Below are 24,910 nucleotides of genomic sequence, written 5' to 3'. Positions count from 1 at the left end.
CTATTGCTCACATTTCCTACTGTATAATGCTGTACAATAACACTGCTGTTGGAATACATTCCCTGTAATATAATATACATGTAATATAATGAATACAAATTCACATTCTCCCTGTACCAGCCATTCCTCACAACCACACTAAAGTCAAACTCCTCGGATTTTTCTGAAGAGAATATTCATCTCTATTGTTTCCAGGGTAAAATTAATTGTGGACTAGCCTCTAGATCATCTAGTTAACACGTGGGAGATGATTGACTTCATTTGGAAAGGCTGAATAATCTCCAAGTATGTGACCCTGAATTTAGTTTTCCAAGAAGAAATTTATCAGATGCAAAGTACCAAAATGTCAGATTGCTGGAGAGCTGAGATTTCAGTGGGAGAGAATAGAAGGTCCTGAGTTTTGTGCAAAGGTGACCACTTAATGGCGGGTACATCAGAGTGAAGGTTGCACAGAAAAACATTAGAAAAAGAAAATCTTGTGTAAAGTACTAGAAACGTCTCGGACTTCACAAGGTTCCTAATTTGCCAGGATTCCCTGACGTAAAAACAGCAGCCTGAAAGAGAACTACTGAAATAATGCTGTAGTACAAATAAATTGGTACTTTTAGAATAAGCCACATTGTAAATGCACTTGGATATACTGACATTAACATGCAGTCTGAAATGATGAAAAAGAATCACTTCCTTTTTTATGCTACTTTTCTTTCATTAGGAATTAAATATTCACAAAATAAAGCTTTTCTCTTGCTCTTAGCATCTTTGCCCTTCTTTGACAATGCAACCCTGATACCCTAACACTAACATAAAGCTTTCTAATATGGATTTGCAGCTAGAAATCTGGTTTATGATTCCATTCGTGTCATTCTGCCCAGAACTGTTTTGAATACAGACATTTTAAAGCCACTAAAGTTGAATTCCTCTCCGTGCAACAGGATCAGCTATGTCAACATTCTTCATTAGCTAAGATAAGCTATGCAAAAATCTGAAAATTAACTTAGACAATGCAGAGATGAATTTAATGGTACCTATCTTCTGAACACAGAGATAATTTGATTTTGGTTTTACAGTAAGCCTTCTCATACATAGTATCAGAGCTAGGCTACATATAGTGAATCTAAGCCTGGATCTTTTCTCTCCATGTGGGTAGAGGGTTCATTTGCAAGGGCATTTGCAGTTGAAGATTTGGGGATTCTGTATTTTGGATTGTATCGTCCTTTTCATCACATAATTGCAATAATAAAAGCATGACAGAAAGGGATTTGTCTTTACATGTGTGTGCCAGGAATCTTGAAATGGTGATTGATTTTGATCATAGCAACTGCTCTTCCTAGAAAAAAGAACAGGAAGCATGGGAAGAAAGTTCTGAGCCAATCTTTCAATAAAATGTCTGAGACTGGACAGTCAGGTACCCAAATCTTCATTTGAAAAAACACTCGATACAGCATGGAATAGAAGACATTTTTTTCATAAACCCACCAAACTTAATGGAACCTGTCCCTGACATCCGAAACCATAGGATCAAGGCTCGTATCTGTAAGCAGCAGCCTGTCGGACCAGTGGGGGCTTGGAGCCTTTTAGCATCACTAAAGGCGATAATAGCATTATGTTGTAATGATATTGAGGGATAATCTACATTCAAATGCTATCTGTCTTGAATTAATGAGGGTAAGAAGCATGCAGTACACTGCTACATATTTTCAGTAGCCCTTATGTTGTTTTCACCCTGTGAATGTTCTTGAGGGGAAATATACCACACAAAAAGACATATATGAAAGAAAAAAGTAGTTATACTGAGTTCTCTCTCCCTTCCTACTCATATATCTGTCTTTATTCTTTCCGCAAAATATCCACATGGCTGATGGGCCACATGAGAAAGGACAGAGAGAAATATTGAGCAAGAAAAAAAAATTGAAAAGGTTTATTTCCCTTAGAAAACTGTGCAGAAAATGGAGAACAGGTATCATAATTCTTTCCTAATATTATAAATTCTTTGCCGTCTCCAGTCATACTCAGTGAGGGCACAGCCACTGCATCCCTTGCTAATTTACGATGCTACACCATGCTCCAGTAACCAGCTTCCCCAAATGTCCAGATCAGGCATCAGTCTGGATCAGCACATTTCCAGTCATAATCCGTGCTGCTAAAACCCACATACCAGGAAATGGAGGTGCGACCAGGGTCATGCACATGGATGCAGGAATTCAGAAGACCAGTAATCTGGACAAGCACGGATAGGATATCTGTAGGCTGGCTGTCCAAGACCTGTTTATTTTCTGCTTTATTTCCTGGTTCACCAGTCATGTTTACATATGTGTGTGTGTGTAACATACACACATACACACACATATATGCATATACATAAGTATATATATATACACACGATCTTTTCTTCTCAAGTTTACACCTATACTACCCTCAAATATACAATTGCATTATTATAAGCTTCACTGTATTATTTAAAATACTACTTAAAAGTTTCCGTACATTTCTTTGCATCCCTTTTAAAATAAATGCATGAAATTATTTTTACACAGCATTGCAATTGGTTTTAGTTGAATATTTAGCCTTAATGGAATTAATATTTAACAGATTTCTGCAATCTGTCCAAGACTGTTTGCTAAAGAACAATATTTCTACTGCTGCATTTGAAGTAAGAATTCTTTGAACTCTGAGAAACTGAGAAAATTAGGATTTCACAACAGAATACTAGATCATGTCCTCATACAACACTCCTGAAACATGCAAACATACCCACACATCTGGGAAGCTGTTGCTATAAAATCTCTCTCATGCAAGTAAGCCTTACTCAGCTTTTAGTCAAATTCCAACCGTTCAACAAAGCTCATAATTTCCTGAAAAGTCAACATTTTCTCTCAGAGAAAGTGGCCGGGGAGTCAGGTGACGAAATAGAAATGCTGAAATAAAAATGCCAAATCAAGAGTTTAAGAGATAATGCGTACTACTCAATTAAATCCCTTTGCATTTTTTTCCATTTCGCCAGGACGTATTTTTCAATAATGTTTATCTCTGGGAGCAAAAAACTCCTCATCCACTGAAAGCTATTACATAATTAGCAACGAACACATCTTCTGTCCTATAAGGTTTTAGTATTTTATCAATGGGTGAATCTTGGGAAAACAACACTAAGTCTTCTGTCATAATTTACTGACCTATAAATAAAAATATTTTACATTTTGTGGGCTTCTAAATTTCATTATTCTCTGTATTTTCAGTTCTCATAGAAACAAAATTTTATCTAGAATAATTCTGCTTTGAGAAGCTGTGAAGATTAAACACTATGACACGTACGTTCATGACAGACATCAGACATCCACTGTCAGAAAATGGGAAACTCCTGTGCAAACTGCAGAGACTTGTGGCAATTACCTCTACCTTTCCTGATCTTTCCAGAGCAAGTAAAAAAATGGCAGCACGGTACAAAGCCTCCTTTTTTTTCTGTGCTGTTATTACTAGTTGATGGAAAGCTGCCTTCAGAATTACATTATAAGCCATGCACGGATGTAATGCAAACAACTAAAAATATATTAGACTGGGTTTCCTTGTTAAATCACGGTAACTCTCTCCTCTTGATGCACTCTCTTTGTTTGAGATGACCTCAAATACCGTTCCATTTATGGTCTGTATTTAGCCCTGTAAACAAGGTAGTTAAAATAATTTCTATACAAAATCTGTAGAGAAATTTAGGATCCTTCCTATTAACAGGAAAAACAGAAGGCAATGGTATTTGAGGAAAGGGGACAGTCACTGGACATGCAAATTGGACAGTTACTCAGATGCCCACTTTCATGAGCGAGTGTATTTTTTCCCACTGTCATGCCCCAATGTTTGCAGTACCCTGGGCACATTCTCCAACCCTCAAAAAGTAGAGAGAGTAGAAATGGAGTTTTTCCACTCATCATTATTGAGGAAGCCTCCTGAAACCTTTACTTCATCCTTGCCAAAGGCGCAGCAGGGAGCCCGCTTCTTTCAGGAACATCACAATATTTTGAAGCCTTTCTTTTTTTATTTTCTTGTCACCTCACAGAATCACAGAATGGTTGAGGTTGGAAAGGACCTTTGCAGGTCATCTTGTCCAGCCCCCCTGCTCAAGCAGGGCCACCTACAGCAGGTTGCCCAGGACCCTGTCCAGATGACTTCTGAATATCTCCAAGGATGCAGACTCCACAACCTCTCGGGGAAGCCTGTGCCAGTGCTCAGTCACCCTCACAGCAAAGAAGTGTTTCTGGATGTTCAGATAGAACCTGCTGTGTTTCTGTTTAGGCCCATTGCCTCTTATTCTATCACCTTCCCAGGAACCAAGGTAAGGCTTGCCAGCCTGTAGTTCCCTGGGTTCTCCTTCTTGCCCTTTTTGACAACAGGGCAAGCCCTCCAGCCCCCAGGAACCTCTTCCAATTGCCATGATCATTTGAAGATAATTGAGAGTGGTCTTGCAATGACATCAGACACTCCCTCAGCACTTATGGGTGCACCCTATCAGGGGCCATAGACTGGCATATGCCCAGTTTGCTTAAGTGTTCACATACCTGATTCTCTTCTACCAAAAGTATGTCTTCCTTGCTCCAGACTTTCCCCCTGATCAACAGGGCCTTGCATGTCTGAAGGCCATTCTTGCTAGTAAAGATGGAGGCAAAGAACACACAGCCTTTTCCATGTCCTATGTTATCTGGTCTACCTCTAGCAGTGGGCCCATGTTTTCCCTCATCCTTTTCCTACTTATGTACTTGTAGAACCCCTTCATGTTGCCTTTGACATCCCTCACCAGATCGAGCTCCAGGTGGCCTTTGACTTTCCTCACTGTGCCCCTGCATACTCGGACAGTGTCTCTGTATTCCTCCCTTGTTACCCATCCCTGCTTCCACCTTCTCTTTACTTCCTTTTTGTGTTTGAGTTTGGCGCCTTGCTCATCCATGCAGGCCTCCTGGGGAGGGGCAGGGAGGGCGTTCCCCATATTGGTGCCTCGCTGGCACTTCCTTGCTTACATGCAAATGCTCAAGGTGACTCTGCTTAAGCCCTGTTTTCTTGATTATGTGTTCCCTTCATTCGCGTCACCCCAGGCCCTTGCAGAAGACCCAAGCAGCACAGTACAATCTTGTCTCTTAGCTGCTGAAGTACTTTTTTTACATAGGCCCTGAGTAAAAAGTCCCAAAGCCTTTGGTGAGGACACTGCCAAACTACTTCCAAGCCTCGCCTGAAAGATCTGCCTTGCTACCACATTTCAGAGCTCTACCCTGTTCACAGTAGTCACTGAGCCTTTGCAATAAAAACGCCTAATGCCCATATGTGGCAAGCATTTGCTGTTTACACAGCCATTAGCCAATCTTTCCAGAAGATTTCTTTCTTGCGTGCCATTTTCTTACTCGGGTTACAAGTGCAAAAAACAGAGGCCTGTAGTAATATGTTTTAACAGGCAAAAACTCAAACATGAAGTCACAGCCACAATTTTTTTCAGATGTGCTTTTCAGCATAGTCTTAGGGCAACAGAAAAAGCAATTATTTTTTTTTTGCTTCCATGGTAAGATTTAGTTTAAAAGATCTTTTCTTCAGGCTGATCTCTACATTGAAAGCAAGATTTAATCAAGAATTACATTGCTTAATACTGTTTTGCAGAGCTTTGATTGATTGATTCAGCCTTCCCTTAGTCATATGACAAATTAATGGAATCAGGGATGAAGAGTCTCCCTATCTGGTCTCCATGCTCTGTGGTATTCACGCCAGCTTTGGTAAAACTGCTTTTTAAGATCAGTCTAAAAAAACAGGTCAGAGCCTATCACAAACCACTGTTTCAAAGAAATATGTAAATCTTTCCTTGTTCCATATACTCCTTAGCCTCCCACTACAATTATTAAATTACAGGGTATTAATAGAAACTAAATAAAGCATTCTGAAAAGACGAATTCCAAAGATCCAAAATTCAAATGCCAAATAGAGAGCATGCAATTAGGTTCTTAAATAATTCTTATCACATTTCATGCTAATATTAGCACTTCCAAAAAACAACAGAAACAGAGACACTCCATTGAAACAGCATAGCGAGGCACAAAAAGAATCTTGGTGAATTCTTATATTTTGATGTTATGCACAAATAACATTTATCTCCAGTTACAATAGTAAAAATAATTTTGTGCTCCAAAAAGAATTCGTAGTATTTATATGGTGATACTGAAAAAAAATTGTAGGGTTTTTTCCTGAACCAATGCAATAGCAAAATAGAGGCTTTTCTGCTTAGATTTTTCAGAGAGCACAAATTAGCACAAACTTTTACTTAATTGGGCTCTTCAAGTAAGTACACAACAATGAGCAGTAGTCTCTCCTCATTGCTTTTTAAAACCTTTATGTCTATCCAGGTCCCATAGCCTTACAGATTTTAATGGCCTTAATGAAGAAAAAGAGCATTGTTATTGAATTTGATTCAAGCAGATCTCCATTCAGAATGACAACGTCGCCATTCACAATGCTATTGTTAGAGTTGTGTCATCCTTTCTATTTTAAATCTTGTTTTTCAGGAGTTTTTAACTTGCCAGTAATTTTTCTTCCTTGAATCTCAGGCTTAGCAAATAAATTTGGTCAGTTGGTTGGTCAGTCAGTCTGTCTGTCTGTTTATTATCTACACACATAATCTACCTTCCTGCAGTACACAATGTCGGCTGACAGAGTTGTCCGTATGGTGACTTATTCAGAATATCACTTTATACAGCTCAAAATTACTGTTGTTTTAAAACGTAGGGTTTGGCAAATTACTTACCCACCATACAGTCAAATTAATTTGGATTTCCTGAGGACAAAAAGAATCTAATTGAATATTTGCAGGACTGAGGTTTAAATATTTGCTTCTTATGGCTTGTGGTTCTTTGCATGTACTAAATCTCCAAGATCTTTCTCACCCAGAATGGATGTATAGCAAGGTAACACAAACTGAGTGTATCCTTTTTCTTTTGATTTAGTATCTTATTACATATTAAGCAATTTTACCACATTCATTGGAATGATAACATCATCATTGGAGATGATAACATACCAGTGGAAGTTCATGAAAACCAAGTTTACGTTTTGTACAACTGCCAATGTATGAAGGACCAAATCCTCATAATTCAGATTGTCAGGTTACATCAAGGAAGGAAAAAGGAATACAGGTCCCATCTTTTTTGCTAAGTGAAAAAAAGAGTGAAAGCTATTGCATTTCAGGAGGAAATGTAGGATCTGTGGATCCCTAAACTCTGCAAGTATCATTTCTCATAGATCATCTTGGCCACTACTCAGTTCCTTTTGAGAATGGTCTTGCGGGCAGCCCCCAGGAGACTGAGGCTTTGGTGCACCGTGTGCACCATGCCTGGGCACCATCTCTATAGACATAAATATTCCATCTTCCTCTTTTCACATTAGAACTGCTTTGGCCTCAGAGACAGGGGATCATCTGTGATTGTGGCTGCCTGATTACCATCTTTGAAGAATGTCAGAACATCTACAATACAGCTCAGCTCTCACACCTTCTACACCCTATGTTCCCACAGGATTTTCTTTAGCTAACCCAAACAGCCCATCTGCCTTGCATGCAGTTGGAATGTGAAGAACTTTTCTGTTTCATAAATCTGATCACTACACTGTTGCTTTTACATATTAATGGTGCTAGAACAGCTGCCTCAGATTTAAATCTTCTTTGCTTCCATGTGCTGCATTGGTAACCCTAAAATGGCTTTTCCACATTCTAAGCGGGATGTGATCCAAACCAGGAATTGACCGTAACCTGGAGTTAGATGCCATCTCAGTGTGATATCAAATATTCACTTCAGGATACACAGTTTGCAATAATATACATCAAGAACTAGCCGGAGCAGGAATGAAAGTTGAGTATTAGCTGAGCATCCTCATCAGTGCAGCTCTCAGAGAACAAATTATTATATCTAGAAGAAAACATTGCTTTCTAAATGCTGGACCAACTGCTGGGAAAAATTGGACGGTGAGAGATTGTTTTCTCTCAGAATTCTCTGAGAAGAGAAGTCTTCTCAGGGAAGACTGAAGGGAGACAGTAGGATTGAGTGCAAGTGAAAAAACCTAATATTTGAACTCACTTTCCCCCATCTTCCTCTCCTCCCCTCTTCTCAGAAGGACTATATACTGCAAGTTTGGAATAACTAGTATGACTACAGAAGTCACCAAAAGAGTACCAGAGCCCATGAGAACTGCACTCACAGAGCCACACTGGATCTACTCAAAATGCTCAGTAACTCAAAATGGGTTTCTGGAAGAAAATAATTACTTACCGGTTTAGGCTTAGATCCTCGCTCTGGAGCTGACATCAGAGGTCAGATTAGATATAGACTTCTGTATCCTCCATCATTTAAGGGGTGCTCACAATGGAAATTTAAATAATGTCTTCTTCCCTGAAAATTATTGTTAATATCAGATAAGTAAAACATCAGCTGTTTTACAAAATACTGTTTCTATACACATACCCATATCAATTACGTAGATCTACGAAGGTGAATGACTTGATTTTCTGATCAGTAAGTTTTTTAAACATTATTTCTCGCTCTAAAAGGTGATCGCTTTAAGATCACCATTGCAGAAGTGAAAGTTTCCCATTTCCTAGCTGGCGGTATAGTCAGAACATGCTTTGAGCTGACTAGATGTATTATCACCTGTCAGCTATTTAGAGCTCCTATTAAGTTAGAAGATAGACCCGCACTGAGTCGGGGAAAACTACATCTGCTTCCAGACATCAAACTGACATTTCCTGGAAAGAAAACGCCCCACCTGTTCGCTATAGTCTTTGGAGTTGCCAATAGGGCAAGCAGACATTATTTTCAGGATAACCAACTGAAAACAGATTAGCGAATATTAAAACTTTGCCACTACATTATTAACTCCAGTACGTTACTCAGGACTGGAAGCATTTTTATTAAATATGGCACCTGCTGGAGACTATTCAAGAGAAAAAATCAGATACAGGAATAAGGCCAGTAACAATGACTCTGGGGGGGACAAAAAAAATGCCCTGAAAGAAAGGGATTCCTATTTGCCTAGTACTTTGACTAGAAACTGTCTTCTCATTGATGCTTAGCACTTCCTTATAACGTGGCCAATGTTTTATTGATTTATGAGTCTATTAATCCCAGAGCCTGGTTTTATGTGATGGAGCAATGAAAATAACTGGAGGTATGCAGCTTCTTCTGTCTCTGTGGATAATTTATCAAGCTCACCAGCCAGTATTAAGATGTCATCAGGAACTCAAACAATCAGATCACTAAAATCATTAGTTCGAATTTCTTAATTTGAATTTTATCTTCTGAAAAGTCTTTCCTGCTGTTAAAGGAAGGAGTTTGCTAAGCAACAGCTTCAGCATTTCTCCTTGTGATTTAAACCCTGAGAGCAGTTATAAATACTAGAAAGTGGAATGCCTGGGCCCTAGAAGATATTCAGCAATCTGATTCCTGTTACTTTAAAAATTTCCATTGGCATCAATTGAAATAGATGAAAGCAATGTTTTGCCTATAGTACCCGAAGCAAATGCAAGCAGGCATTTGCGCAGGGTTACAAAGCATGTAGTTTACATTGATTTCAAAGACAGATAATTCATTCACTAAATATTTTGCATATTTTAAAACAATTTAATTTTTAAATATTCTAGAAAAACAACATAAACATATTTGTGAAAACCAGCACACTAACTGGTTAGATCAGGCAAAAAGAATATAAACAGATGTATGATAATAAACAGTAAATATGTTTCAAGAGCTAGGAAAGGAGAATTTAAAGAATTTCTAGTTTCATAAAATATAACTCACTCAGGGTTTTAGAAATCACTCTTGCCAATGGATTTCACATTCTCAAGGACTGCAAGCATGAATCACGGATTTGAAAATACCAAATTTCTCGAATGTACACATGAAGCTGTATTTGTGTTTTGTTAATTGAATAAGTTTAAAAAAAACAAAACAAAACAAAAAGGCGCACCTCTCTAATACAATTACCTTTCTCCCCAAACCCCGCTGCACACTAGCCTTGCTTTTCTTAAAATTATCAGGAACATAGGAAGCTATCTCCAGATAACTATCTGGGAAGGGTAGGTGGTAATTGTGATGTTAAAAAAAACAATTGTTATTTTGAAACCCTATCTTGCTTACAGCTTCATCCTTCTGAGTATCATGTTCTTTAATTGTAATATTGCAAATTTGGTTTTTAATGAATCTGATTTCAGGGTTACACATGTATCATTTTCAACAGAATTTTGAAATACAGCTCTCCTTGCTGTGTAATTCCAAAGCTTTTAAGTTATTAAAATTGTATGTCTTTTTATATTTGCTACAGATATAATACAGTGCAGTGATTTCTTTGAGGCACTTATGGTCCTCTGAAGTCAATGCTTTGTTGCAACCACCAGAGTAAAACCTGAACGTCTTTTAGAATTTTCTTCTGCTATCTACCCTGAACTGAGAAAAATGTTAGCAAATCATTTGATTTACTGATTGCATACCTATGCCAGAAACCACAAAAGATGAAATGTAAATTTTCCTTTTGTATGTAATGTTTTAATATAGGGACTAAAAGATAACATGGTTTTCCTACTCTACCAGTTCTTCATAAAGAACTGCATGCATTTTACTATTTCATATGAATGATGAAATCCTTATTCAAGGGAGCTCTCAAACGGTAGGCAAGAACTATAAGAAAACCCACATATTTTGCTAGTATTTCTAATGAATGGACTAGTAATATAGTTAATAAATGGGAAAATTTCATGATCTTTCCTGTTCAGGAGATTAATTTAATTCTATATTCTTGTAACTAAAAGCAGAATTTTTTAGATTAAACTAACTTTCCATCATTCTGGTTAATTTGCAAGCAAAAATGATTTTCACTCATACTCATTATTTTTTTTATAGCACCGATTTCTGCATGTGGCTGTTGGGACACAAACTACCTCCAGAGTATTTGCAGAGTAAGCCAAAGATTTCTTGTTCTGACATGAATTCATCCACCACGTTTCTCAGAACTTTAAATCCCTAATTCAAGGGCAGAATTCCACCAAGATTCATGCTGGAATCCCTTATGATCCCTTTGTAAGCTCCTTGCAGACCTATAAAATATCTTGATTTTATAAAATCTCTAACAAAGGCTAACTTGACTCTGGATTTCAATTAGGATTCATGTTCTTGCCCCACTAGTTTGATAAGTAACTCCATTGAGACATGTAATTGCAAATAAAAAAAAAAATCTCCTTATGATACTATTTGATTATCGTTCCTTAGAAAGGATTATATCTTGCTTCATGATAAGCAGCAAAAGACAATTCGGTAATAAACAGCAGTTAAGAAAAGAACCTACAAATATTTTTGGATGGTATCTTTGGTATTTTTAAAATTTGTCTTTGTTCACAATGAAATAATGATACTTCAGGTAAGTAGAACTTTAAAAAAGTGACAGCTTGATTAAAAATTTTCTCTTTTATTTTGAAGGGTTTGAAAATTGTATTACAAATACGTTGAAGGAGATTTTTAAACAAAAAAGTATCACTGAAGAATACTGACATCTTTCACTCAGAGGATACAAGAAAAAAGGATGCCAATTACTTCAGTCAAAAAATAAAATATTTTAAAACTCAGTACCTGCACTTTCCTTAAACAACTTGATATGATAAAATAAATAATAATTATATATGTATAATGTGTATATATTGTGTATATATACATAAATGCATCTATGTATGTGCATATATATACACAATTCATTATTTATCATTATTAAAGTCTTTAAGGTTGTTCTTAGCAGATGCATTATGTTGTGTTTGTTTTCAAAAACTGAAAAATAAATGCTACACTAATACCAGTCCCCATAAATTGCAATTAATTATGATTTAAATTTAAGAAATATCAGTTTAATCTGTAGAACAATCTGTAATTTAATCTGATGTAGAATGGTTTAGAAATGATCTTAAATCTGCATTTCTAGGATTCTACGTATCTGAGAACACTTCAAAATGGTTCAGGTTTGGCACGGTGAATACACACCCAGAATAATTTGAGCTCTTAGCGGCATTTTTCCATAATTCTACCTTGGGCGTGTCTCTGCATCTTTTGAGCAAACTTTCAGATGAACAGGCTTGAGTAATGCAAAGCCAATTTGAAAGTCAATATAAAGTCTTCACGCTCCATTACTTGTGTTTCAGTGGGCTCAGTTAATCAAATCAGGAAACAGAAATAGATCTGTGAGATTTAATTGACTAGTCACAAACATGCATACAGGTCAGATTTCAAACTCAACTTTGCAATGTGATGGATGAAATTTTAGAAAACTGCAGCCACTCCAAGAATCTCTTAAACACAAAATTAGACAAGTGTTGACTTTTCTCAAATTATTGGATATATTTCATTGCTAAATCATTACCGACCCAAGTGCCACATTCACAGAATCACATGAAAACAGGACTAGAAGGCATGTGACTTCTAAAGAAATTTCAAACACTATTTATCACTTTTCGTGAAATAAAGTTCTTCCTTTCTGAGCAGTCAAGCTGTCATTCCCAATATTTTAAAAGGACTTTTAGGCTGAATTTTCCTTCGGATTCCTTTGATATCCAACACAGCTCAGGAAGCCAAGGTGTGCTCTAATGTGAAATGTCACATAGTAAAAGAGCCACAGTTCTCACCTTAAGATGACACTGCATTATATGGAACTTCTGTAAACACTCGTGTTGATGTGCAGCTTTTCTGTCCCGCTGCATACCCTGCAAACATTTAGAAAATAAAGGCCTTGCAGTAGAGAGCTTGAGCTTTCATTTGCAAGTCCAAATGCTGCACTCCAATACACTTTTTAGAGACAGCTTTACAATCCCCCAAACTATAGCAACCCATATTGACAGACTAAGACAGAGGAAGAAGCAGCTTTGCAAAAATGTAAAAGAAAAAATATAAACATACAGTAGACATTGCTAGCCTAGCCCACTGGGCATATATTGTTGGTCACAGCATGGATCTGACACTGTGGGGTATATTTACAGCATGGGGTATGGAGAGCTACACATACAAACAATCGTGAGAACAGTATATTTTTTCTTATGTGAAATGCATTGAAAATTGACCCTGTTGGGATGTAAATGGGGAATTGGATTGTTGTGGAAATTCTGCTGGTTTGTGTGCTTTTTAAGTGTTGAATTTTCTTTTTAAGTGATCAAAAGTGTCTTTGAGTCACAACAGTCAAAGATGGCAAAGACCACATATTGCTCTAATTCTGGTCTTCGCGACATCTTGCAGAGATTAATGCTTGAAAGATATTATTAGAACTTTTTATTCCTTTATCCCAAACTGACACCATATGAAAAGCTTGCCATGATAGCTCTTCAATATCTTCTCTTTTTATTTTTGAAGCTATACCATGTAAATTAAACTGGGAAAATCACATCAAAGCTAAAAGAAAGAACTAATATGCACTACATACAGACATTTAAACACCTGCCATACCCTTTCTTGCTCAGGTAGTAGAATAATCACTCTACCCCTTGAAGTACGAGTGCTTCAGCCTTCCATTTTGCATTGCTCCTTCTCTGCTTCTTTCTTTCCCCACGGAATTGCTGAGTCCATGTTTACAAAGCTTCTTCTCACATACACGATAAGACCGAACAATATTACAGTTCTCCTAATTGGTAGGACACGGTACTTTCAGGGCCTTCTTATCATAGTTTAGTCTAGCAGTGAAAGGAAAGGTCGATGGAATTCTGTCTGTTCTGAATATTGCCAGGAAACCATCCCCGGCAGAGATTCTTTATGCCTGTGAGATAGCTAGCAATGAGTAAACAGACTGCTGTGGGCACACACCAGCATGTCATAAGGGACTGGTCTAAATCACCACCGAACATTTCCATTGACTTCTAGAGGCTCTGGTAGTAAACAGTGGGTCTCTAAATTAGTTTCTCAAGGAAAGGCTTCTCTTCAAAAACCTCTTGCAACCTTATCTCCATTTGAATTAACCACACTAAGCCCATTGCTCTACTATCAAGACTGATGATTTCAAGGTATATATATATCTTTCCAGAAAGCACAATAACATTAAATTTTTGTGGTATTGTTTCTTCGTTGCAGTAAAACATTGAAAAAAAGTCTTATTTTACTGCAAAAAAAGAACCCATGTCCTGGTTCCATACAGGAACCAGACTTTCGTAACAGATAAAGTAAAAAATCATGTCCTTCCTTTAACTATCAAAGGAAATATTGTACCACAAGCTTAATAGAGAAAAGCTGACTCTGTGTCATTATTGATAGTGTTACACAGCTTAGTATTTATTTTAAATTGCTCACACAGCACAATAAAAGTATTGATCAACCAGCGATGCCATTATTTAAATAAGGAAACCATGCCTTCTTTCACCTAAAAGCACTTCCTAAAAGTAAATTTTAAATACTTTCTTATTTTCAAATATCAAAACTGGGTTATATGGAAAGTTGAAATATTTGCAAAACTTACCACAGTGACAAAATTCAATGTGAATTAAACCTTGACGTCCTGATTCTTTAATTGGTAAAGCAATCTGAATACAAGAGCTGGCAAATAAATTGAGTAGGAAGATGCATTTTCATATAGCAATTTTTCCAAGGGGAAATTAATATTCTCTTCTATTTTCCAGTTAAAAAAAATACAATGAGGATTACTCATCCTTAAAAGAGATGATAGCACGCTACTTACTGATAATGTAGGAGTTGACGTAAGTGCAGAAGTGTTATGAAAAAATGCTTTGTATATCAATGACATGAAAAAACACTATTTTATTTCAAAAAGTTTAAAAGCTTAATTTCTACTTATTTAGACACATGTAGAATTTTTATACTTATATTAGAAATTAACAGTACACTGCACCAGAATCCATAATTCACATACATGATGTAAATATATGCTTATGGGAACTTCCACTTTTGAATTGAATGCAATCACAGTTGAAGGATTATTTATCTTGGCTTATATCTTTACCAAATAGAAAAAGTCCTGCCTACGATGAGTTGGTAAGTGGGTGTTCACTGCTTCACAGTTATCCATTGAAAGCTCAATGTATCTCAGAAGCCACAGAAACAGACACAGTAAGCAAAAAAAGGGCTGTATGAATCTTGTAGTGTTTATGAGTATTAATGGTGGAACACACAATAAATTTTCAGGGCTACCCAGAGCTAAAAAGCTTAATGGAAGAGGAGTCTCTGAGCTACAGAAAGTCCTACTTCAATAGCCTAATCTCTTTTCAAGGCAACTACTGCATCTCTCTTGTCAACCAGTTTAATAACTGCTGTAACTCAAGAAGATGCAATACTCTGGTCACTGAGCAAAAAGCCTGAAAGCCCTCCAGAGGCAGATCTTACCATATACATCATAATCTCATTTGAAGATCTATTTTTGTCTCCTCCACTATTCTTGTCTACATTATAATCAAAATTTGACAGACCGATATGCTATCAAAGATCTGAATAAGCATTTTAAATGAAAAGTCATTACCTAGAATATTGACTAGCATGAGGAGAGCGTTTAAATAGTTCAGGTTTTGGCAGACTTCAATAATCTCACAAAACTGGCACCTGTTTACAAGTGTTGTATATGAGCCTTGATGCATTAAAATAATGAATTTATGACTATTTCCAGCAGACAAGGATCAGAGTATAATTCAGTATATCATAGTACCATTTCAAGCACAGTTACAGATAGTGCAAATGGTACATCAAAAAGAGGGAAAAGTTTTTGTATGTTTGCCTTAAAAGTCTGCAGGTTAAAAAAAAAAATTGTTCTACATTTCATTTTCAGTCAGTCATGAATTATTACTTACGAAAATATAGTAATGAAAAAATAGTAAAAAAACGGATCCTGCAACTTAAAGTTTGAGTGAGCTAGAGAGTTATTTTTTGAATAATAATTTCTTCAGCACAGCAGCTGTCGCAAAGACACTAGTGAAAAGTGACAGGAGAAGGAGACTGTCTTGTTAACCCATCAAGGATTAGCACAACTGTCTTAATTTTAATCCACTGCTCTTTTCATCTGAATGCAACACAAGAACACTGAATGCTGTCTGGACAAGGGGTGGCTCCCACTCTCCTCTGCCACTTATTCCTTCTTTCCACCTATCTTCTGGTTTACATACACAGTTGAAAATAATTTATGCTTGCGGAAATGGATGTTTGCCTTTGTGTCCTTAAATTCCACATTTTTGTGCAACCTACAGAGTTTGTCTTTGGGCCAACATCCTAGAAATAGGTTTAGAGCCTAAATGAACTGCAAAAAATTCCCATGAAGGTGTTGGAGTAACTAACAAGATTTTGGCCTTGAGTTTCTAACACTCAGCTTGGCTGCTATTACCTGGCAAAGTAAGGGGAAAGGGTGTAAGAAGTGCACATCACGGACCACATCCCATACAGGCTTTAGTCTGATGTTTTCTCTGACTCCAAGATCGTTACAAGGAAAACTGTTTTTATTCTGACATTGAGGAGCCAAAACCCCAGCCTGCTACATGCTTCGTAGTTTTGTGGAGGTTTGTAATTGATTTTTTGTCCTTCTATTTTCACCTATCTCCTGCTCACACAATCCCTGACTTTAGTCATTTTCCCTTTCTCAGTGGAATCATGCCCTGAGACACGCTAAGTGTATCAGCTTAGGCTTTGCAGTAGCGCTGTACCCTCAGTGCTAGCACAACCCAGAGAGGCATCCTTCTCTCCGCTGTCCTTTTCACCTTTTCTCTTCAGCACACACACTGCGGATTCTTTCTGCACATCCAGGTTCATTTGCATGTAAATGTGGAGTTCCTCTGCCGAATGATTCTGAGGCAAAAGCGGCAGAAAAACAGCTCTGTCCCTGAATTTGAACCTTCAAAGAGATGACAACTGAACATGCCCTTCTTAATATTAACACATACAGAAAAACCATTACAGGTTAAGTATGAGGGTCAGCTGCTGAGTTAGTAGGTTTTGTGTTGGAAACTCCTGAAAACTAAGGATTTTATCTCATCCTACAGAAAGCCAATAGGTACACTAACTCATTTTTTGGAAAGTACACATCTGTTCTTCAGCAGCAAGGGGGGAAGGTGGTCGCAAATTTGTTTGTGGAGATGTATATACCACATATACAGGTTCTAATAGACAATGTGGAAGGTGCAACACCTTCATGCCACTCATTGCATTCATATCCTTCTTAGGGATTGAAATTTTTACCTGATTTCTCGGATCCATATTTTCCATCCATGAGAGGGTGCACCCAGGGTGGCAGCACTGTAATTAGGTTCCTCACTTATGCACCAAGAGGAGGAAATAATGTGAAAGCCATTTCAACTGCTTGACGCTTTTTAATGCTTCTTACAGCAGCAGTGGAAGCTAAAGAAAAGAAAAAAAAAGTATAATGACCAACATCCTTCCTCTGAGATATACATATATAAATGCAATTGACATTCACAGTAATAACCTGTACAGATAGATTTCCTTTTATTACTGAAATGAAACACATTAGGATCAAACTTGGAACTTCTGCAAGTTAAAAGGTTGAGACGTATGCAGGCTTATAAGATGTAGAGCTGCTGGATGTGATTAAAAAACTGGACAAAGGCGTCCAGTTTGGAAAGATTTAATTGATGACTGTTGTAATACTTCAGCTAGTTCAATATGCAGATATGTTCTATGATGACACTCACAAAATAACACTGTTCAATCTTTTCTGAGTAGAGTCCAGTGATAGGCATGACTAAAATTTTCAAAGGCACTCAAAACTTAATGGGAGATGAATGTGTAATTATTCCTCAGCCCCTTTGAAAATACCAAGCTTGATACTTACTGTTTATCAGTCACAAACTGTAGCACACCTGAAGTTAGACCATGAAATTACGAGGTTAAACAAAATATTTGTTAATAGTACCCTATTAAAAAAAGAAAGAGTTAAAATTTTAAGGAGCTACTCTCACCACACTTTATACACTGATCTTCAACAGCAGCTGATTATAACTTATTTTTTAAAATGGACCAACTCCAACATGAAAAAGGAGTCCATAAAGGAGCCTGATCCGAAAAACGTACCTCATGCATGTACTTCTACTGCACTCAGGAAGCATGAGTGCAGTAGACCAAGGAGCTTTGGCACTCAGCTATGGAGGGCTCACTTACTTGGAGACTACAGGCTTGTTCCTGACTGCAGGAAGAGTTAAAGCAATGCAGATTTCTGGATATGACCTTCTTGTAGCAACAATTAGAATAACCTCTCTAGAAGCATGTCGGGGGTGAGGGTAGGGGGGCACAGTTTTCCCTTCTGATTAACTTCCAAATGCAACCCACGTCCAGGATGCTGATACTGACGCTGAGGGTAAGAACACCTGTTGCATCCTGTAGGAAAGGGAAATGAGCCAAATGCCTTTTATCACTGCATTGCTAACAGTCTTGGTCTTTAACCATTTGGGTTATACCTGAACCTACATCTAGAGGCGAAGGGATCTTTATTACACAAGGAATAAATTTCAAGGCCAATTCAGCGCTCAGCTTCCAACGTTTTGTTGTTACAGTTCAATAAAATCACATTGTGTTACATTCATTTGTTTCTGTATAAAATAAAGTGAATGTCACACTTTTTTGTCATACCATTTTTACTTAACAGGTTTTTTTCTATACCCATTAGTTAAAAAAGTTATAACAAGGCAAATCATTTATCAAAATGAAAAATGGTGTACTCCTTGAGCAAGGAAAGGGGAGTCTAAATAGAATGTCCCTGCTCTTAAATTAATGGAACCATCTTACATTTAATATTTTCTCTTAAGTAGTTAGGTAAGCACTCCAAGATAATTAATGAAGAAGTACAGAATCACAATTTACAGCTGAAGGGCAAAACTGCTAAAAATGCATTTCAGGATCATGTCATCGAGTGATACAGTCTAGGAAAATAAATGTAAAAATCATTGATCTCCGATATCATAATTAATGTACACAATACATGACAAGGAGAAAGGACAACAAAGTTCATTAAAACTTGACTTGGAACCTAAGATGCAGGACTAATCAAGCAGATGTAGTAGGGAAGGGTCAGGTTTATAAACAAGAAGCACTTTCATTTTAATAAAAAAAATTTAAAGTAGGGGGGGTTTGCCACTATTCCAATTTTAAATAAGAGTAATGGTTAATAGTGATTATTTATAAAGACAATTCATTTGTGTGCAACATCCTCAAGTGCACCACTGGCATTGCGATATGCTACACTTCTGTCCCCCAGAATCACTGCAGCAGTTCAGTCATCCTTTGCAAATCCAGCTCTCACTTGCCATCCAGAAACTAATACACACATTCCTAGCCTTCTTTCTAAAAAATCTGGTGGAACAGATTTGTTCAGGCTTTCTTAAGTAATGCAATAACTGATCTTTTAATATACAATATGTTTATTGCAACAAAAGAAAATTCACAGAAATCACATGGAATTCATCCCAGCAAGCTAATGGAACTTGCAGAAATAGTGTTGGAGCCACTGGCTATTATTCTTCAGAACTAATGGAGAAGAGCCAAGGTCCCAGAGCTGGGAAATGACAAACCATACCACCTATTTTGAATAGAAAAAAATAAAAAACAGACAACCTACTGAAGGATTTACAGAACAGAGAATTAAAATTTGAATTGCCGAATTACCTAGCAAGGCAGTCAGTCTGCAACCTGCTACGAAAGCATGCTGAAAGGTGGGTGATAAATAGAAACAGGAATTGGCAAAGACAAAACATGTCTATGATATAAATATTATTGAATAAGGGCCTCCTGCTCGGTGCTATTGCTGTCACTCAGCCCCTTAGTACAGTCAGTCTGCCTTAAGACACTTTCACATGTGCCAGCAAGTACAATAGCCACCTTTTATCCGACTTCAGGAGGAACAATCTACTGGGCTATTTCCTCATCGTTTCCCAGTACTTGAGCAGAAAAACTTTATTTTGGTAATATCCCTTTATACCAGTCAAAGATTTCACGACATTAGACCACCTTGCATTTGTCAAATAGTAGGCTTTAAACTGCATGCTGAATACACTAAAAAGACTTGCAACATGTAACACAAGACAGAACACAGATCTAGTACACTCCTATTGGAATATTCCTATATATGGATTAGGTCTACAACCTCATTAGTCACAAAAACAGTTTAAGGACCAATCGCCAGGTTTTGATTTGCAGCATTTTAGGAAGGTCATTTCCCTGCCAGTTACAAGAAGCTTCTCATGTTGAAGACCAAACAATAAAAATAGATTCCTCTTTGTTCCCACAGGACACGGGAACTAGAAACCAGCAAACACGAAAACACTTAGAACAGCCAGGTTCATCAGGAAACACACCAAAAAAAACCTGACTCCCTGTTTAATTTAGCCCTAAAGTACTTGGATAAATAGTGAGTGCATCTTTTCCAGAATACATCACAAAGTTCCAGAAAATAAATATTTTTTTCCATTTTAACAAACATATATATATATACACACACACATACCTCTTTCAAAAAAATTCAACAGTTGAACTGTCTTCATTTTTAAAGCTCCTTCTTTACATGAACATACATGCCATTTTATGAACAACAGGACAAAGCATTTGACTTTCACTTCTTCATTACCAACAGCCTATTTTCTGGCACGTCATAGCTTTCTGTGTATGCCACAAGTGAATTCTATATGTAGGCACTCAATCTGGACTAGGGACTCAGATCCTAACTCTTGCTGTGCCGACATATACGGTGGAATGAAGCATATAGGGAGCACCTTTTGCTAAGTGTCAGAGCAAAAATCTTGTACTTCTTAAAAGCGAGGCAGATAATCTCAGGCATAAGCAAGGCCGCAAACCCAAAGGAACAGACACCTTACTAAACTATGAAGAAGTGCTAATACAACTAGGCAGACTTATGCTGCTGTTAACATCTTTTACCCCATTTCGCAAGCAGCGAGCGAGTGTTCTCCTTGCAAGGGCTAGATCCTTTGCTCTGTAATTCCATCAACTAGAAATGCTTTCTACTGCTGGAATTGGGTCTGTATCACCTGACAACAACAGTCACAGAATCATGTTTTACTTACATTATTTCTTAGTGCTATTCAGAAATCTTCTGGTTGTTATAATCATTTTGAAGACTTCACTTCTGTTAGCTATCCTTATTCACTGCGAATATCTAAAAAGTGCAGAGATATTTATGCTTATCACTTATTTTAATACAAAATAATAATAATAATAATAATAATAATAATAATAATAATAATAATAATAATAATAATCCTTTTTAATGTAAGAGAAAATAATAGACTAGAATGTTTAGAGCTGATTAGAATGACCAATAATACAATAAACATAAGAACGCATGTTTGGTTTTCTTACCGTTAGTGCTGCATCTCTTTCGAAAACTATACAGTGACATATTTGTAAAAATGTATCAATTGTTCCTTGGGGTTTTTTTACTTTTATAGTTATTCTCATCCTATCATGCTGTACCCTGGGATTTTATTTTTTTTCCTTCAGTTTTTCAAGTCAAAATGTAAACAATCTGTGGAATCAGACAGAGTCCTTAGTTAATTTTAAATTATTTTAAAACGTTCATGTATGGGACAAAAATAAGACCTTTAAAAGCTTTTGCTTCAAAGTGGAGTAGCATGGCACAACTGCTACCTCTTCCTTGTTCACTGGGCAAAAAAGCAGCATCAGAAATAACACTAAAGTTACCATGAATCCCCATATTGCTTGCCTTCTGTAAGTATTTAGAAATACATTTACAGGATGAAGGACCCCAAAAAATAGTTACCTGATAGTATTGGAACATACACCTAAGGAAATCCACAGAATTTGCCAAGTCCAGACCAGAGCTCCATATATGCAGAGATACCAAGAACACAATAAAAAAATAAAGGGGGGGTAGGGGAGCAGTCCAGATTTCGCAATAAAAATGTGGATTTCTTTTTTTTTTATGAAATTACCCTTTAAATCTTAAACCATGATTAAAGTTTGGATTCAGTGTGAAATTCCATGCATAACTCTAAAATACATTTTCATATCCCATACAATGAGATCGCTGGAACAGATATACAATACTCTTAATGGATTATGCTTCCGAAGCTCTGTCAGAATAAACTTTACATTTATTTTCATCAACATGGCAGACTTGTCTCATTACCCAGATTCATATTTGTTTTCCAGAGGATTTCAATTGTAACTATTTGGTAGCCAACTCTGAAAAAAGAAAAAGTGCATTCCTCACTCCCCTAATATAGATATATGACAGCCTGAGGTGCAATAAAGCTTGTATTGCCTCCGGTTTAGGAAGACTGTATTAATAACAGGTGGCAGAGCTATAAGTTAGATATATGTATTTTCCCAAACGACTGCCAACCAAAAGCTTTATAGAATATTACATATAAAAGAACTGTGTTCTGATGTAATTACTAAGGTTGCAAAGTCAAGTACTGCTCAAGCATTAGGAATCCTTTTTGCATGTGCATCATGATAAGGTCCTTAATTTCACCATCCACATGAGCCTTGTCTCTTTCACTGCACCAAGCTGACGGCGTTCACCTTATTAGCAGCTACTTGGTATTTTGTTTTCTCCTTTTTCAGTTTGTTATCCCAGGACTCAATTACCATACAGTACTCATGCTCTGAGCTGAAGATGGAATTAGTAATTTCCTCATGAGCTTCTTCATGGGACTCATCATGGGAGTATCAGATGTTCGGAGACATTAACAAATTTACCTTTGGAACAACCTAAGGGAAGGATGGGTTTTATTATGGCCATTTTACTGCTTAGGAACTAAGGCACATAGGATCAGATTTTTCACAGTTAAATAGGTACCCAAAAACGCATGAAGGAGCCTAATAGTTTTCCCCAAAGTGCTAAAACAGTTAATTTCCAGTACACGGGTGCTTTTGAAATTTCTTCTATGAGACTATGCCCATCACTAGCCATGCAAATACATTTTTTAAATCTGACCAAAACAGATTAAGGATGAAGGTATGCATGAATTGTGGGTTCCCACTCTCAGTCATCTTGGATCTCATCTTCAGAGTATTTGGCATTCTACTAACATTTTATATGCTTTAAACACAAGCTTCAAGCTGCGGCACAAATCTAAACATCAGTTGTAGCTCTGAATCCTCAGCATTTCTGCATATCAGTCATCAAGATCCCAAGTCAGGCATCCAAAAATACTGAACACCTCTGCAAACACTTTTACATAAATGAACTATCAGCAAAAAGAAACTGTGGAACTGCTGTGGGCAATTTTTAAACAGTCTAACTATGTAACCATTCTCTCCCTGCAATTCTCATCATCATTTCTTACATAGCTTCTAACTTCTGTAAAAAATGGAGGAGTCTTGGCTGCAATCTCTTTCCCCAGAAACTCTGAATCTCTTGTACTGAATGGGACAGCAATTTCTCACAAATATGTACATGATTGTGCAACTGAAGACCATTACGCTATGTATATACGTAGAGGCCAATTTGCATATGCAGTGCAGCTGATGTGCAAAGTATAAATCACTTGCCTTTGAAACTCCAACAGGGTTCTTTTAATGCTTTGTAGAGTTCTTGGGGTTGGTTTTTTTGGTAACATTTAAGATATTAGAAAGAACAAACAGAAAAAATGTGCAAGACTGCCCTCATGATTTAATGCACTGACACTCCAAAGTTTTCAACAGCCACCAAGCCTTTTGATGCCCCACATTCAGGCAGCGACCACTATCATAATTTCCATAATACGAAGGCAGAATTCATGGCCTTGCCTTTGTGTTAAATGTGCCCAAATCAAACTCCAGGCTTCCACAGTCCTCAGAATAAAACTGCACTTCAAGTCACTTCATTTCACCTATAAACATCAAAGAAATGCAGTTCTGTATCTAAACAGACTTTTCTTAAGATAATCAAAGATTATTTTTTTTTACTGCTTTACTTTCTTTGACATATACGAGTTATCCTGAAATAAAGTTATATTAGTATTAGTGATATAAAGTCAATAGATCTAGCTCCACACATGGAATCCAATCCAAAATCCAAGACCCGGAGCAATTTCTTCATTTATTTTTGGCTACTCTTGCATAAATTACCTGAAATGTTCCATCATATAAACTCTTATATTACACTAGAGATGAGCTGGCTTTTTACAACTATATAAGTGGTAATTATGAAGTGTATTTTTGCTAGCTGTTTTAATTATTACATTAAATCATCAAACTAAGATCTGTCATATAATAGGGTAACAAAACTTGAAGGACATCGGAGGACATTTTTGTTCCTCTCAAAGTGTTTGCTTATCACATCCATTGCAGACATAGATGTAGAGAAGAAATAATAAATGAAGGGTCATAATTGAAAGTAATAGAGACTCCTGATGCTCTAATAAATTTCCAGTGTACTGGAAGGATACTTCAATTGTTGGCTAACACAGAAACAGAGAGTAATCATAAGCATATCTTCACCAACACTGAAATATGTGTAAGGACAATAAAACTATATATATTCTTTTGTTCAACATCTTTGATGGAGAACTATCATTTAGAAATAATACATGATAGCTCTATAATGTATAATATATAATTATGTAAATAATTAGTATAATCTTGAGTTGAGATGAGGGCTATTAGTGGCAGTGGATACTTTGAACCTTGCACATTTAGTCAAAAAGACCAATGACATCCAATCAAACTTCTTTAAAATGAATTGCAACAAACAATGGCAGCACAGCTGCTATTAGAATTATAATTGAGTTTAGGAGAGAAACAGCAGCTGAATGCAATGCAGATAATTAAGGAGCAAGCTTTTGTTAACACTATCAGTAGGGTCATGATTCTGCAGATTGTGAACTTATTATGGCTGAAGAAACTAGTCTATTTTTATAACAGAAGTATATTTCTGCTTTTTATACCCATAAAGTATATTCTAGTTACAAGATAGCTGATCGCTT

General features: G+C 36.8%; 1 protein-coding gene across 1 annotated transcript in view; it reads right to left on the bottom strand.

The window, feature by feature from the left end:
* IQCM (IQ motif containing M) overlaps positions 1–24,910 on the bottom strand; it is a 112,333-nt gene that overhangs the window by 12,559 nt on the left and 74,864 nt on the right. Inside the window, 1 exon segment of the mRNA XM_063336177.1 lies at positions 17,190–17,348. Within this exon segment, the coding sequence (XP_063192247.1) occupies positions 17,190–17,348 (159 nt within the window).

This window comes from Chroicocephalus ridibundus, chromosome 5 (assembly GCF_963924245.1).
Source record: "Chroicocephalus ridibundus chromosome 5, bChrRid1.1, whole genome shotgun sequence".
NCBI lineage: Eukaryota > Metazoa > Chordata > Aves > Charadriiformes > Laridae > Chroicocephalus > Chroicocephalus ridibundus.
The sequence above is the reverse complement of the archived record's forward strand: the minus strand, read 5'-3'. Positions and strand labels throughout refer to the sequence as shown.